The sequence below is a fragment of the Bombyx mori genome, chromosome 12, assembly GCF_030269925.1.
Source record: "Bombyx mori chromosome 12, ASM3026992v2".
In the NCBI taxonomy this organism is placed as follows: Eukaryota; Metazoa; Arthropoda; class Insecta; order Lepidoptera; family Bombycidae; genus Bombyx; species Bombyx mori.
Window position 1 is genome coordinate 652,462 of NC_085118.1, and position 18,356 is coordinate 670,817.

Below are 18,356 nucleotides of genomic sequence, written 5' to 3' on the forward strand. Positions count from 1 at the left end.
AATCGCCTGATACTCATACTCGTATCTCTTCAAAAATAACAATGATGAAACGTGTGTACAATATGTACATATATTATGAAAGATCACGATAAGCTTAATATTTATCGAATGAATTGCATATTATAGTAAGAAAACATTATATACTTCATTATTTCTTAATGTAAATCATCAAAAATTAAAATCATTATGGTTATAAAATGTGTAAATAGATAATTAATAGTTATTATTTAAATTCGCAGCTTTAAATGGGATTTTTATTTTCAGTAAATAAATATATAAACTATAGTTTTTTAAATAATAAAAAATAAAAAAACTATGGTAACGACATGAGACACGATATGCAAATGGAAAATGATGAATGGTACGTGGCATCAGTTGCGTCGATATCCTAACATCACACAATGGGTCCTGCAGGATAAAGTTTGTAAATCAGTATCGCTATTGAGTGACAGACGGACAACGCACAAAAAACATTGAAACGTATGGCAGCGTATCTAAATGCCGCAATCTAAAGTTTTTCACGTTCGTCTGTCCGTGTATTTTTACTCGCTACTAAAGTATACAATAAAATTCCAGTGGACATTAGGCATTAAGCGCAAGCGACGCTTTTAGATCGTTTTTTTTTTTTATATAGAGGTCGCCAAACGGATTTTTTATTTCATTATCCGGCCGCTGGAAGAAGGTCTTTCTAGCGGATGGCGATCGCACGATGTAGTTTTGAGGAGAGGTTTTATTGCTTTTATCATTGGGTTGAGGAGGGCGACAAAAAATATGTGTGATTAAGAAATAAATCGTTGTGTCAACTTGGAGTGAATTTTTGTCATTTAGTGCTAAATGTGATATTGGTTTTAGCGTATTCTTCCGACGGCCGGATAATAGGCAATAGTTGTTGCGATATGCGGATCTCTGACTGACTTGATGGTACAGTAGATAGCGCCTCTGTTGCGCTGAGGGTCGTGGGTTCGATTCCCACATCGGGCAAACAATCGTCTGATGAACAGACTCGTTTGATTTTGTCTCGGTCTTTATAACACATATTCTATATTGGGGCCGGATTACCGTGCGTGATTTATTCCCAGCTATGTATTATTTTTTTATTATCAGTTATGTGAAGTTGTAAAATTTTGTTCCGTGTTCTACAAAAGAGGTTTATAGCTGTCTGTAATGACTAGACCATGCGCCTAGTGTTGCCAATGTTCATAACGAATGATGCGATAAAATCATGTTATCTCTCTACTACAGGTATGACTGGGGAGGCGTGTGCATGCGGGCCGACTCCGGCCAGACTTTTGCCTGAACCAGAGCCCGATCATCTCTACGACCACCACTCGTCTGAAGAGGAACTCGAGGTAATTGCATTGAATACAAGCAAACTTTTTTGATAGAATTAATTTTCATAAGTATAGGAATTTAAAATTACAAAACATGCGATTATTGTATTTTCTGCGGTTTTCGCGGCTTTATACACACCAATAAAAATACTTTTACGGTTTAATCTCAGTTTAACTATTAAAAGCTTTCGTTTTTTTTAATGTAATAACTTTACAGCCTAGCCAAAAAATTCGAAACTCGAAGTCAAGATTTGTAAAATGAAAATAAGAATCGCGACATTAATCTCCTCTTAATGGTTTAAACCATAAAAGTAATTTAAAACACTTAACTTATATATTTACAATCTAGCTGCAATCGTGGCCTTTGTATTTTATTCGGGAGTGGTACAGCAATACATTTTTCATTAAGTAACACATTCTTCTAATTCTTCATCGACATCCATGTTTTTTTTTAAAAACAAATCATAACAATCTGCGTGTATAAATTATAAATGTTGAAAAAAAAATACTCGATTATTCATAATCAACTTGAGTCAAAACCATGTCTCGGGATGTTGTTTTATTTATACATATTTTAAAGAGTTTTCCCAACGCGCTAGATTGTAATATGCGTTGGCGCGTGGTAATCAGTTGGAGATTTTTCCAGTAATTGTTGACAACAGCGTGAAACCTAGTATAATATAATTATCGGACATTAAGGAGGGCGGGAATTGATTCAACAGATGAATCTGTTTCGTGCATTTAACGAAGCAAGGCGCGACGCCGGCGGAGCGTGACCGCGCTTAGATGATAGTTATTAATAAAAAACATTTATAAATGTAGACTAGAGACATTTGGGTTTCAGCCTTAACTTGCGGTCTTATCAAAAAATATAACATCTTAGTAGATCCAGACGGCGACATGACAAAACTGTAAATAAATAGAATCTCGAACTAATGTCCTTGAAAAAGATAATGGTAAATGTTTACGTTTAAAAAATAATAAATTTCGTATACAGCTTTTGTAGACTTTAGGTCGGTGAAGTAAAAATGTATTCAAATCACTATTAAACACCCGTCAAGAACGTTTGCCAAGTCACCTATCACAATAATTTACACGTAATGCTTACAGTTTATTTGTTCAAATATATAATGTTGAATATCGATAAAAGATATTAATACCTTCATTATGTTGATATGAAATCTGCAAGGAAATACGTTATGTTAAGATACGTTATCGTTGAAAACAATATAAACAAATAAGTCCATATGTACACATAATTGTATTCAGATGTCTATCGAATATTTATATATCGATTATTTATAAAGAGTTCCATGAGCGCACTAACCTATAGACACAGCCCACTGATTTTCTCGCCGGATCTTCTCAGTGGGTCGCGATTCCGATCCGGTGATAGATTCTGCACTGCTCTTGCTAAGGTTTGTGTAAGCAAAAAAATATATCAAATACTTAAATGCTTTTTTTGAGAACAAGTATACTACTTACTAAGCGGAATTCATTGCTGCTTCGTGGCGAGATGTGTACCTTATGTATATATTTCTTCATCGGGGACCATGTGTGTGAGCACATGTTAGTTCTTAACTCTAACATGGAACTAAAGAAATAACTTGTAAACACACCCAAATCCCTGAATACATTATTATCTATTTCTTTTATTTAAATTGATGATGTTAAACACAACCATTATATTTAATTAAAAATAAAAGCGCTTATCTGGGTCGCACGAATAACCACTAACAACGATTAAGCATCTCGGTATTATTCTTAATTTAAAATTTTCCAGACGTTTCCAAGGCCTTAAGGCTGAGCCCTAATTAAAAGACGATTTGAATTAATTGAGGAAGGCGGTTGACTTTTTTCTTGCGTACAAAAGATTGATTGAACGTAGGCAGCGGCAGATGCTCAAGTTCGTTTAAAAAAATAGCGACCATTGTTTCAGATACGATAGGATTCTATCATTGAATTGTTCTATATATCGCACGTGTACATAATATGAGTATCTGTCTATAATATGTGCTTGGACAAATCAACCACTTCCCTTCAAAAAATCTATGTAAAGAATATAACGAAATCTTCAATTAAATTCTACTCTCCTTGTAATAAATAGTTGAATCGTAGTGAATTTAGGCAATAGTATTTATTTCTGATGTCGAAATCATGTGGTATAGAGAGGTTTCTGATAATGAACCTTTGAACACTAATTTACCTTTTTCTAAAAAGTACTATTCACAAACCGTGTCCTTAGAAATATTAGCTGATATTTTCTCATAGTCAACGCCCCACCAGGTTTTTATAGTGAAATCTTCAAAAAAGAGCTATCTAATTGTAACAACCCTATGCCTGCTATTTGCCAAGAATAGAAAAGAATCGATCGTGTTACTATACGTAAAATAGATACGTGTGCAGATCCCTCCTAGTGGGACCAGTTCCAAAGATTATTTTTCCGTAAAGTGTCGTTCTGAACACACTTCACATAATTTTAGGGTCAGGTGGATAATTTGATACGAGGCTAGATCTGCTATTCGGGTTAACTTATTAATTCTAATAGAACGAAGCTGTAAAGCATACATTGTCACAGAAGTAGGCACGACTCTCGTGCAAGCCCGAGTGTAGCCAATATATATATATTGATTGCTACACCACTTACCTAAGTAAATACAATAAAACAGTATCTTACTTCTATGTTGATTAGAAATCGCAACCACAAATCTTTTAAACTGGATGCTGCAAATTCTACCATTCTCTCTTTAGAAACGTGCCGACTGCCTAGCTAAGTAGCACACATTACATATTTCTACCTAATCGTTGGTGGCCTAATTATGTGCGGATGGGTTGATGAGCTCACGGGGCTCAGCCTGAACTTGCTAACACTAGCTCTAGCATGAGCAATGCTGAATCTACCACCGGATTAGAATCGCGACCCGTAACGCTGCACGTCGAGCATTCGACGAGAACATTGGCCGGTGTTTGGAGTGCCTAAAAGCACCGAGAGTGAATCAGGATGATCCAAAAGGGCATATTTAGGATGATGACAGTTATGTGCTGCCTCGTCATCTGGGTTGAATAATTTAGTTAGCCACGATAAAAGGGTTATCGTTTCGCGTTTTTCAAAGAAGTGTTTACTGATTTTAACCGGTGACGCTTCTACGCAAGCATTCAATATCACAGTAGAAGATAAAGACGGTAGCTACAGAATAACACAACGGTGATCTCTATTTTAAATTTCGTTCATTATAAGCAAATTCCATTAAAAGTATATTTTTGTGAACAGTATTGAAATCACTTATATAACGACGTACATATTAGCATAGGCGAGACATTGCTTCTAAGATGCGGGCTCACAATGTTTGAAGGTCACGATGTCGCTGGTTGAAGACTTTGTTCTTCCAAGGCGACTTTCATGTTAAGAATATTTAGTAACATTTTTTTATTTCATATCACACATAAACGTCTTACGTAGATTACGTAGATACGTACGATTGTTATTATAACTGCTTATATCCTACTAATACCTCATATTAAACGCAAATTTTGTAAGAATGTATGGATGTATGTTTGTGACTTTTTGACGCAAAAAGTACCGAATGAATTTTACACATAGGCTATAATTTATAAAAAAATATAGTGCTTGTTACTCAAAATATAACGACAAGTGTCAAGTAAGTAGGAAAAAATCTGTCATCGGCGAGCTATTCTGGCGTGCGCCGCAAAAATCATTGGAGCTATACATATAATGTAAAATGGAAATATTTATCTTAATTAGTCCTACAAAAAAGTCAGCAACAGCATATATCAATCTTTTATGTGTAAGCGATTATAATAGTGAACCATGAATATAAGAAGAGGAAAGATTACATTTTTTGTTTGTTACCTGCTTTTTTTGTGTTTGTCACTGTCAGAACCAGATTCTTTTAAAAGAAAATTCAATAAGATCATAACAAATTACAGTTTCCGAAGCGAAGCGAGGGTCGGTCGCTAGTTTTCAATAATATTGATATGAGCTGAGATTTCTTGCTAATATCACTTTAAGTTTACCAAATTTAGATCCATAACAGTCACACAGATAAGTATTTTTAAAATTGTATAACTGAGTTAGATACAAGAGTTCACAAAAAAAATTGCCCTCGGGAACCCAGGCATACATTCAACTTAAATATTTATCGAACGATTGTGGAAAACCGATGCAAATAGCTTGGGCAGTTGATGTTTTGCAAATTGTTCCCGATAATCAAATCTCGACAGATCAGAGAATTTGATTGATGGAATGAAGCCGGATGTAAACTCACTTGTAACGTACAATTTTGATAAATAGATTTTAATAAAACTGTTTCCAATATAAAAACAGGACAATCTTTTATTTCGATTTACATATTATATGGTTTATTTAGAGTACCGTTGAGATTAGTATAGTTACCGACCATTGACTCTACCGACTCTACTCTCTCTAGAGTTGTCAATGCGACAATCTTTGCGGTTTGAATTTCAGAATATTTCAATAAAGGATGGATCTGGACTGCCGATAAGGCATCACTGGACCGGACTGCATGTTGAGCACTCCGGATCCAAACCGAAGTTTAGGCTACAATAGTAACCAGAATTTATTTTTATTTGTATGTAATTATTGTTTGCGTTTGTTTATAGTTATTTTTAATCATTTATAGTTTTTATTTGTTTAAACTTATGATATTTAGATGATAATTTTAATATTATGTCAATGATTCTATGTTGATACACATATATATGAACTGGTTTCTGAAATAATTGATTTTAATTTAATTTTAATTAATTTATCAGGTGACAAATTAACAAAATAGAAAATGTCAATTTTAAAACACGCAGACACTTTTAATTATGAATGTAAATATGATTTCTGGTATCCATACTCTATGAACCACACTTTACGGAAGACACACATTGACGTATTAAAAAATCAATGAAGACACAATAAGGAAAAAGCATTCTGGTAATATTTTAAGCGTGCAAGTAGTTAAACAGATCTACTGCTGTTAGAAATTCGTGATCCGTCCAAGAATCTTTTCAGACAACACTAAACAATGCGTTGTTTTTATTCGTTTTTTTTACGTCTGCCGGGTGAGAGTCTGTATCCTTGCACTTGGATTCAAATTAGAAATTCCTTTGTCTCCGTTGCTTTTTATCTGCAGAAAGAAAACCTTAACGGGTTTCGCGGAAAAATGTCGAGGGAGACTGAAACACAAGTGTGTTTGGTTTATGTTTTATATCTAACATCAAATCACTTCTCTCCCATTTTTTAGGGAAATCCAAAAGTCAATCTAGAACTTCTGGTTCTTTGGTCACTGCGGATTAGTATACCACGTAATCAGAGAAGTCTGGTTGTAAATGTTTTGTACTGATGGTAGGACCTCTTGTGAGTCCGCGCGGGTAGGTACCACCGCCCTGCCTATTTCTGCCGTGAAGCAGTAATGCGTTTCGGTTTGAAGGGTGGAGCAGCCGTTGTAACTATACTTGAGACCTTAGAACTTATATCTCAAGGTGGGTAGCGCATTTACGTCGTAATGTCTATGGGCTCCAGTAACCACTTAACACCAGGTGGGCTGTGAGATCGTCCACCCATCTAAGCATTTTAAAAAATGTATAATTTAAAAATGATGTAATGTACGTATATCTAATGCCTAACGTTACAGACTACATTTGTGTGTGCTTATAAGCGTTAATGTTCGCAACATTTATCGTTGTAACATTAAGTTGACCGTCCCTTTGAGGTGCGACGAGGCGTAACAACGACCGGCAGCGGCAGTCGCCAGTCTCCCTTAATTAAATAAAAAAAAGCTGTGTTCTTTGTAGCTTAACTACCTTTGATATTCATATAAATGTTCCTGCTAAAAGACGGCTATACGATGTTACTAAGTGGGCAATTTGTATGTTCACAGTGGAAACAAATTGTCACAAAAGTGATCGTATCCGTGATCGGAGTTTATTGTAATTAGCACAGGCATTTTAATTTTATTTTGATACAATAATAAAGGTAACGTTTTACATCGAACTGAGTAATTATATATAATTGTTAAAATATGATGCCATTGGCTTGGTCCCTAATTAGGGTAGACCTTTGCGATTCTTTTACGCAAATCTTGGTGACCTGATAGTCACGTCATCGTATCGGATATTTCTCGTTTTGGAAATCTGTGGATTGCCTTTTTTATTTATTGCTTAGATGGATGGACGAGTTCACAGCCCACCTGGTGTTAAGTGGTTACTGGAGCCCATAGACATCTACAACGCAAATGCGCCACTCACCTTGAGATATAAGTTCTAAGGTCTCAGTATAGTTACAACGGCTGCCCCACCCTTCAAACCGATACGCATTACTGCTTCACGGCAGAAATAGGCGGTGTGGTGGTACCTACCCGCGCGGACTCACAAGAGGTCCTACCACCAGTAATTGATTGATTGACAGAAAAAGAAGATAGAATATTAAAAACATTTGGCTAGAGACCTATAAAAAAACGTTGTATCGTGCACAATAATTAGAAATAGATGAAAATTACATTAGACCTCTAACTAAACGCACACACTAATGCCCAAAGCGGGTTCAAGTACATAGGTCAATAGACTTATTAAGCTTTTCATATAGTTACAATATGAACACCTAAAGTAACAATTTAAGTAAACCAGTTTGGCAACATGATGCTCTCCGCTCATCCGCGAGCCCCTTTTTTTCCTATCTATTCTAGTGACCTCGAGGGGTTATATTAGATACTCCGAACGAGTAGGGGAGCTCACGGGGTTCCAACCAGAGGACGTTGCTAATACTAAACCTAGCAAGAAGCTTCGCAGAATCAACTACCGGATCGAAAACGCGACCCACTGAGAAGATCCGGCAAGAAAGTCAGTGGGCTGTGTCCGTGGATTAATTTGCTGAACTCTTCGTCGCTAGCGACTTGTTCGACGAAAACGGTGAACGGTGCTTGAGGTATCTAAAACCACCGTTAATGGATCGGGAGGATCCGAAATGACGTGTTTGGGGCGACGTCAACTGTTACCGTTCGGTTGGTTATGAGCCGCGAGCTCCGATGTATTCAGTAGCGCCCGCAACACAGGGCACGGCTCTAACGAGACGAGAGGTACATTTCCTTGGATTCGTCCATAATAAACGAGCTTCCAGATTCAACTCGTATTTCCTCTACCTCTACTACTACTACTGTCTGTTGCTCGATCCTTGTGATGCCAAGGCGGCGTCAGCGTCTGCAGCTACATCCAAATATTCAGGAGCTGTAGCGCTTCCGGGGTTTTCTCTTGCTACCGTATCTTTATCATAAGATTGGCCGCGATCACCAATGAAATGGCTCCCATTATGTTTAAAATTATATCTTGGCTTATGAACCAGCTTGCCAAGCTATTTGGCGTTTCGCAAAATATAGTGAATGCGCCAGTATTCTGTTATGTGATTGGTAGTACGTATTAGTAGTACATATTTAGTAACGAAACAGAGTTAGTCGAATTATATTGTTTTAAATTAATGAACGTCAATGTACATATCTCTTCTATAACTTTTATGTGATTTTGCTACGAGACTTTACGGACTGATTGAAGACTGAAAAAAAACTATTATGTATTAATGAAATAGTTATATAATAATATTGTATTATTTGAAACAGTACGACTTTAGAATAAAATAGCACTTAATCCTGTGGTCTGTGGTCAATCGAATGCATGCCTCACAGTAGACGCACCGTCATCACTACCGGCTAGGTGCTGACAGCTGAATGACTGGCAGGTGATCAACGGGGTGCCCAGCTCCGCACCGGCCTGCCCCGGCGCCACCGCGGAGTCCAGGAGACGAGGAGCGTCGTCCCCGCCGCCCACCGCCCCAGAGAAACGCAAGTGGTCAGCGCACCCCTACATCGACTCCGACGAGCTGACGGCCAGAGCGCCCTCCTCCGACGACGACGACACTAAGGTGAACTAATACCGCATCTTCCATTTGTAGACCTCAGTTCATTAAACCTGTTCTAACACTTGGATTATTTTAAATATACAGTTTTCGTTCTAGTAATAAGACAAATCCCACAGACACAGCCCACTGAGTTTCTCGCCGGATCTTCTCGGTGGGTCGCGTTTCCGATCCGGTGGTAGATTCTGCGAAGCACTGCTCTTGCTAGGGTCAGTGCTAGCATCACTCTGGTTTAAGCCCCATGAGCTCACCTACTAGCTAAGGTTACGCTGAAATAGCCTCTCAAGGTTTCTATCAGCTTAGGTAGGATAATAAAAAATATATAGACAATAAGATGGTAATTCGAAGTGCGGTGGTGGGTTCCAGGTGGAGACCCCGGTGCGGTTCCGCACGTCTCCCCCGCTGGAGGCACTGAAGCCGCGCCGGGCGGCCGCGGGCTGTGCGTGCGCGCCCGACCGCGCTTGGGAGCCACCCTCGCCGCACCCGCCGCCCTCGCCCCACTCCCCGCACTCACCGCGCCGTCGCCGACACAGACCCGCACTCGACTTTGATAAAATGCAACAGGTACAGCCCAAGAAATCTTTTTGGAACATTATTGTCTTCTTATTTTAGTATGTCTTTTTAAGAACACATAAACACGTAATTTATATGGAAGCACCGTATTTTCCTTCTTGTCGTTCGATACGAAGTTGCTGGGTTAGGTTACATCTCGAAAAATATATTTTTTGTGACCTTTTCGCGAATCACGTAAAATTATAGCCTGTTAAGGCATCAGGAATGTAGGGTTACGATTTCAGAGAACACGCACACTATGCATCAAATAAATCAAATAAAGTCTTTCTTTAAGAAACCTTTCTTGGATTGTGAATCTTTTAGTCTGTTTCTTCGTCATTACTCGCGTCGCAATGATACCACAATTAACCTATTTTTTCAGATAATAACCAACTACATGGATCGGAATTTTATAGGTCTTTTGATGAGCAATATCCTATTTTTTCTTTTCTCAACAAAAAACGCTTTAAACGCTTCATCTAGTTCAACAGTACTCCTGAAGTTTCATTCCATTATACTTTAAAACATCGCCCAACTACAACTTAAACAGAGAAGATTTCGCATGGACAACAACATCTGTCTATTCTATGTCCTTGAACGGATTGTGGAAACGTGTGGCCACGGCTCTGTGGAGTCGGCGCAGTTGCCAAATTATATATGTAACGGTGTAAATTCTATAATCAGTAAATTTTCTGATCACTTAATTCCGAACTGTATCGATTTATAAGAAATATATAATATAATGAGGAATCACCTCAAATTACAATTCTAGCCATTCTACGAAAAAGAACGTTGCTGATTTCATTACGCAATAACAAACTTAGCGGCAATCTGTTTAATGCAACTCAATGCGGTCTTGTGATAACAAGGCCAATTAGTTTAGCGCCTCGTCAATAAGATAATGGAAATGTTAATAAGTTACTTAATGCACCGGACACACGAGTGTACAGCTCTCGAAGAAGTACCGGGCGCAGTTGTGTTCTGAATCCTTGATATTGTGTGCGCGTCTATTTTTATTTGTGTTTTATTTGGTCTGCACATGACGTCGCGCACCGAGCACACGTGGGGCCGTCGGTTCCCACGGACCGCACAGTCTGGCTCTTTGTAAATGTGTACATTATATCAACTGCGGTGCGTATCGGCACACCGGCCTAATGATAGAGCAGGATCGATGCGGTGGAATATACGTGGAACTGGTTTTTTGTATTATAAAAATATTGTTATAATATTGTAATATATAAAACATAGGTTTTACTGATTGGGCGTATGAGGAGCCCGCTTGGTGGCGGTCGCGGGCTGACAATACAGTACCGGGTCTCTCCTCGTGCCGTAGTGTATGTGGCCACATTCACAATGTGATGTCCGTCAGGAAACTAGAAAAGTAGAACTATAGAAACAATTCAGGACCTCTTGTGAGTCCGCGCGGGTAGGTACCATCACCCTGCCTATTTCTGCCGTGAAGCAATAATGCGTTTTGGTTTGAAGGGCGGGGCAGCTGTTGTAACTATACTTGAGACCTTAGAACTTATATTTCAAGGTGGGTGGCGCATTTACGTCGTAGATGTCTATGGGCTCCAGTAACCCGTAACTTAACACCAGGTGAGCTGTGAGCTCGTTCACCCAACTAAGCAATAAAAAAAAGGTTCAATCTGGATATGCAATAGTGTAGTAATACCGAAACTCCTGAAGCCGAGACGGACATGAACAAGCTCACGTCGCAATCACGCGAAGAAGTATAAAGGATGCTCCGGTCGTATTTTCACTTCGATAATTTAGTTTAGTAGCTATAAAAAATGCGACTTTCAAAATCTTATCGTTTTGTCACGTTTATCTTGCGATTGGACTTGTTATCAGCTTATCGCATGCTGTAGAGTTCGTTGACCTTGCACGTGGATGCATGAACACAATCGTGGCGTTGTTAGTGTGACCTCCTGTTGTACATTTGTTTAAGTTTGATAAAACTTTTTTAAACAAAATTGTTTTATCACATGCGCGCAGAACCCTTCATACGTTCCTACGTCAGATGGGTACTTTGAATTTAAAGCCTAGAGGAAGTCTTTATTCCAATGCGCTTATGATTCGTTTTTCAATGTCCATTTATTTCGCGGTCTTTAGTAGGTATACGTTGACATGAGTTGAGCTGAAAGCTCAACCTATTCGGAGACGCCAATAAGCGTTCCAACTCTTTATTCGGATCGTTCGCTCATCATCTCGCAGAAATAGTAATAAGACAGAAGACAATAAAGTAATTTAGCTTATAGAAACCAGTTATTGTCTGTCACACAAGGAAGTCATTCTGGGTCATTCATTCATTTTACTGGTGGTAGGACCTCTTGTGAGTCCGCGCGGGTAGGTACCACCGCCCTGCCTATTTCTGCCGTGAAGCAGTAATGCGTTTCGGTTTGAAGGGTGGGGCAGTCGTTGTGACTATACTGAGACCTTAGAACTTATATCACAAGGTGGGTGGCGCATTTACGTTATAGATGTCTGTGGGCTCCAGTAACCACTTAACACCAGGTGGGCTGTGAGCTCGCCCACCCATCTAAGCAATAAAAAAAAAGCTACGAGTAGCAGTTTCTTTAGTAAACAAATCCGGGTGGGAGCGGCCCCTGGACACGTCTGTATAAGGGAAATGTATTTGTAAGCTGAAGTGGCAGTGGGCTGGTCACATATGTCGCAGAACCGATAACTGTTGGGGTAGACGTGCTCTTTTTTATTTTTTTATTGCTTACGATTGCTTCGCGGCAACAATAGACCGGGCTGCGGGGCTAGTTCGCAGCTTATAATACTTCCTACCGTCAGTAAAGAACTTTACCACGCTATAAATTTATTGGAATTGGATTGGGTCACTTGGTCAACCGGGACAGGGAATATGCCATTCGAGCGTAGGCGCCTCTTGCGGTCCGAGGACATCAGCCGCATAGAACATGTTTCGACGTACACATTGCTGTTGTTACTTTTGAGCCTAATAAAACAATAAGAAACTATCGAAATAAATTATCGCTGAACGTGAATACCCTCCACGCTGTTTCTAAAATAAAATGTCTCTAAGTTTACTCAACTCATAGAAAGCTTTCATTACGCGATAGATAAGATAGATCATTAGATATCTGTATACTAATGCGGACGAAGGTAGTAGTATATTGAGTGAGAGACCCAGAGAATTTGTCGGAGCTTGCAGTGTTTAAATCGCGCCTACGATCATTTTGACAACATGCTGAATAAATAAATAAATAGCCTCACGAGGTCACGCCGGTCGTGGACGTGTCTAAAAAACCATTTCGCGCTGGTTTTGAGCCTTTGAAAAAACCCTCGTCTTATATAACGTCGCAATATCAATTATTTTTAAGTTTATTAGCCTTTCAAATTGTAATTGCTTCTCGTGACAAATAAATATATTTAGGGTAAGATCCAAAATAATTGAATGAAATTTCAGTATGGTAATGCGTTGTTGTTCGCAGCTGAAGATGGGCGGCGCAGGCGTGTCAGGCGTGGGGTCCGTGGGGCGCATGGGGTCGGTGGGGCGCGTGGGGGGCGTGCGGTCGTGGCGCGCGGTGGGCGGCGCGCACGCAGGCGAGCTCTCCGTGTTCTGCTGGTGACGGAACATCGGTAATGACAACCACACTGGTAACATACATGTGCTCATTTCGTGTTACAAGGATCCCACTCCCGTCTGTGCGGATGTATGTCCTCCGCCGGCGCTGGGAACTCGTGGTGCATAGGATGCTACGCGGATCCAACTCTGCAGACGAGTTTATTCTAGAACCTAACGAAATGTAATAAAAGCTGTCCGTAGCTCCGTACTGACTTGTACTTCAAATAGTCAGTTCCTGGTGCTAAACATGTGGATCGCAAACCTGACGCTTCCAGTTCTGATTGTATCTGCTATTGTATTTTGATTAGTGGTCCCCCAGTAGTCGAAATTTGACTATAATTAATTGAAATTATATGTTTGATCATTATTATGGTTCTGTTGACAAAGACTAGGTATTTATTATACCTCTATAATCGCCAAGACTAGGTACACTATAGACAAATAATATTAAAGACAAACAATGTTTAATCTATTCTCAATTTGACCACAGACTATAAGCTTTAAGAAAAGTTTGACAATAAACAAAGAGTATATTTAAGTGTAGTATCAATACACGGTAGTGTGTGTAATATTTTTTTTTATTGATTTAATGTAGGAATTTTTTATGCATAATTTAAAAAAATACTAACATTCTGCACTCCTTCTCTATATTCTCTATAAGTGTACTAAAAGGGGTACTAATTTTTGCTTCACGTATTATTAAATAGATTTTCTTTGAATTTTCATAATCTTAATTGTATTATCTAATTCTGTAAGTTTGTAACGAGCATCCTTGTCCGTGCAGACAGCAAGCGGAGCACCGCCAGCGTCTCAGAGTGTGTGGTGAGTGCGGGCGTGTGAGGGCGCCCGGGGACCACACCGCGCCGCGCGTGCGGTGGTCACTCGTTCGGATACTACAAGTAAACACGGCTGACTCGCTAGCCGGATATGTTAGTTGACTTATTGAACGTGTGTTTGTATTGGAGGGTCGTCCTAGAACTTTTTTGTATTTTTCTACATACAAAATATCATATCCACAGCAAATAGTGCAATATGAATCGTCGCGGGCATGTCCGCGGCGCGCGGTGTCGACTCGTTTTGTACCTCAATATTTAGTATCGAGTAAGACTTAGAAATTTTTGTGGTATTTTTTTTCTGTAATGTTGAGGTCTAAAACGCATTGTGGTGAAAAAGATTTTTTACTGTTTGTAAAAAAATATTTAAATAAATATCATGTCACGGCTACATTTTTGTCTCGCACGAGCCGAGCGGCGGAGGGCGCGCCGCTGTCCCGGGACAACTAAGTCTTTTGTAAATAATGAAATGAAATTTTTTGGAAAATTTTGTATATTTAACGTAAATTGTTGTCCACGGCTAAAGCGCTACACCAGTGACACAACCTTGGAATCGAACTAAATACTGTCGACTTTTTGTGTACATAATGTATGTACACCTCACAGTAGACACTAGCGCCCCCTCCCCCAACCCCGCGTCGCCCCCTCCGCCCCGTGCTGCGATGTCGTGTGTACATAAAACCAATGTTGTAAAGCTTTTTGTAGGCAAACGATATTGTATAATAACCTAAAATAATAAATCGACGTGACTCGTTCGTAATACTTTGCTGGTTTTTGTATAATGCACTCTAAGCGTATACACAATAAGTACAAAACGTGTATTTGCCGTACCGTGTCGTACATTAGGAGACGGCGCGTAGTGTTCGTCGGACGTGGAAAACGTAAACTCTGCGATAAATTATTTCAATGTAATCGCTAATGACTCCCAAATACAACTTCGAAGTTCATATTCGATATATTTACGAATATAATTTTGTAAATATGTAAGTTTTATTGGCTAGAACCGGAAGGTCTCTGAGAGATATTAATTTTTATTGAAAAGTCTAAAGTGCGGAAATTGAATTGTAGATATTACAATAAATAAAGTAAATATTGGTGAATTAAAAGCATAAAATATGTCTGAGAAATAAAACGTTTCAATTTGATTAGCGCCACTTTATTAATAACTGTGTGTGTAAAATTTTATATGTAAATAAATAATAATAATGATAATGTTAATGTGTTAAACAATTAATAAAGTAATCAATGAATATTGTATAATGTCACATTCGTGAACTAGCTGTGCATTACTGTGAAACTTGTTAGTAATCTGTATTCTGTGTGAAGTGACGTCAGGTGACATTAACGTCAGCTGTCGCCTCCCGCGCGCAGCCGCAGGGACATTGCAGCTTACTGCCAAACCGCTCGGATAGTCCGGCTCTGGCCTAGGTTTTGTTATTGACATTGGCGACGCCAAGGACGCAGCAGCCGCTCGTTTTTATATTTACATCGTACGTTTACGTTTTCCAAGGTCGACTTGTAGGATCATTATTTTCTAAGATTTTTTAAAGATCACATTTGAAATTTATTACTCTGAAATTTTTTATAAAAAATGACTAATGCATTGCAGTTTTGTAGACGTAATGAATACAAGCTAAGCTCCGATACATAATTAATGAATTTTCATTCAGAACAAGAAGTTTAATTTTGTAAACAAAACTTCGAAATGGTTTTGTATGTGACAGGCTAAAATAACAACAGAATTAAATTTCTCATGTGGTATACATTAAAACTGCATGGCTTTGGTGATAAAACAAATAATCGGTGGTCATACTTATTCGGAGCCACGTTTGTATATAATATGAAGCCTAGACTTCACTGTGGGAGACTACTGTGCCGGTCGCTCTTGTCAGGCCTGTGGCCGGCGGCCGGCGCAGGCGAGGCGTACCTACGATTCACGCTCACACTGACATATGTGGGTTACTCTGAGGATTAATGTTTGCCTTAGTACAACACTGACGTTTGTCTGAATGGTTATTGATACATTTTGAAGGAGGTATAAATTTATATGTGTATTATTATCGGTAGAGTTCGAAGTAGGGTTGCCAACCGCACCGTTAAATATATTATCTTAATGTGATTAATATGTTTCTAACACAATTGTGTAAGAGTCGAAATTTTATATGTGGACAACTGAAATATTATGTGTTACTAAATTTTCTCTAAAATTAAATTCATCGTGAATCTTAAAACCTATGTCATCTACTATACATTACTCTTTTATATTTAGGTAACAATTACAATTTAACAAGTAATGTAAAGCGCCAGTAAGTAATTGTGTGTACTCAAATTTTTATAATTTCTTAGTGATGACAAAGTCATTACAAATAAAATTTAGAAATCCTTCATACGCTACTAGACCCGCGACAAGTCACCGTCTGCATGGCGCTAGAATTTTGTCAGTAATTTAGTTTTTCTTGCGATACGTTTTGATATTTGCGTAATCTGGTTGTCCCGCTTCGACTACATCTGGCAATATTAAGTCTAGTTTTATCTAATTATAGTGTATTTCATCTGAGAGTAGTTGGCAACCCTAGCATGAGGCGTTAATAGCCTCGGGCGGTTTGATCTCGAATTGCGACTGAATTGCTCGATGACTGTGTGAAACTGATCAGCTTCACGGCACACAACTAGCATTGCTTGTACCGAATCTAATTAATTAAAATTAACTCACTCAGACTCAACTAAAATTAACTCACTTACACAATTTTGCCAGTTAATTTAAAAATAAATTTGCAATAAATATAGTAGATCACCTCAAGTCCGTGTCGGCTCTGTGGTCCACGGCGCGGGATAACGTGTTTTCAATTTGTTAGTTGTGCCCGCCAGCGATCCGTTTCACGACAAATATTCGTGCCCAAAAACGTGATGCTTCATAGTTTTATATTTTACCAGTTTTTTTTTACCAACGCCTTTGTGTTGCGACGTCGAGCACGAGAATGCGAGAAGGATGTGCAATAATTGTAATGTATTGTATTGTTGAATGGATTTTAAAGTTACGGCGTGATTTTGACATTTCGTTTATCTTTTGAAAGTGTTTGATTTGTGTGATATCATTCAGCAATTTGTAAGAAGCTTAGAAGATTAAAACACATCCCAAATGAATCAACACAATGACGCCAAGTGGGACTGAATGTCAGATTTCATAACCCTTTGGCCGAGTGGCCAGGTTCAGTGAACTCGCTCGACGTCTGCACCCGGCGCGGTGGTTGGATCTACTCGTGTGTATTGTTGCATACCTGTGTTAGTCGTTTTAGCGGGGCTGAGACATTGTTACTTTGTATTGTGTAGTAAACGAAAAAGAAAACTTTTTGAAATTGGCAGTGAGAGTGAAATACAGTGGATTTTACTATATAGAGACAATTAACAAATTTTTCAAATTGATAATTGAGAAAATACTAAGACTTAAAAATTGCTTGATAAAATTTATTGTATGTAAATAGCGTTAAGTTACGTAGTGTATAAGTGCAGTCGAGTCGTAGCGGTGTAACAAAGTGTACGGAGCGACGCTCTGCGTCACGCTTTTGTTAATTTTCATTTTATAATTGTTTTAATTCGTTTAGAAAATTGTTCAATTTTCGTTACTCAATATTTCTTTGTTGACATTACGCCCTTGAAGAGATTCATCGCAGCCTTTTATTTATGATTCATTCAATATTTTGATCTAAACGTTACTGAATAATATTCGAAAATTCTGTGGCACGTTCCAGTTTATAATCTTCTGTGCTAACATTGTAATCATGTTATGAATAAATCAGCTGAAATAAATAAAAAAACGAAATATGAAGAATATTATAAATAGTTTGGCATTAGCTGTTTTGTGTTAAATAGAATTAAAGAAATAGCTACTGACTTCATAATTATTAAAGTCAACAGTGTTGTACTAAAAGCCTGCGATGAACCAAATGAAAGTCAATGGTGATTACATACATATAATATATATATTTTTAATATTATATTGACTAACAAGCGTAATAAAGAGTGAGCAGTGGCACATCTTGAAACCAGTGTTTTATTATTCAATTATTGTCTTTGTCAGGCATCTAAGATCCCATAAGATTCGGTTGTGTTTA

General features: G+C 38.4%; 1 protein-coding gene across 3 annotated transcripts in view; it reads left to right on the forward strand.

The window, feature by feature from the left end:
* LOC101743642 (uncharacterized) overlaps window positions 1-18,287 on the forward strand; it is a 66,599-nt gene extending 48,312 nt beyond the window's left edge. For all 3 annotated transcript variants that reach the window (XM_004926907.5, XM_021348484.3, XM_012691021.4), the window contains 5 exons: window positions 1,243-1,349; window positions 9,088-9,270; window positions 9,631-9,828; window positions 13,278-13,425; window positions 14,196-18,287. In XM_004926907.5, the coding sequence (XP_004926964.2) occupies window positions 1,243-1,349; window positions 9,088-9,270; window positions 9,631-9,828; window positions 13,278-13,415 (626 nt within the window). In that variant the 3' untranslated portion in view covers window positions 13,416-13,425; window positions 14,196-18,287. The remainder of the gene's footprint in view (window positions 1-1,242; window positions 1,350-9,087; window positions 9,271-9,630; window positions 9,829-13,277; window positions 13,426-14,195) is intronic.
* Window positions 18,288-18,356: the final 69 nt, after the last annotated feature.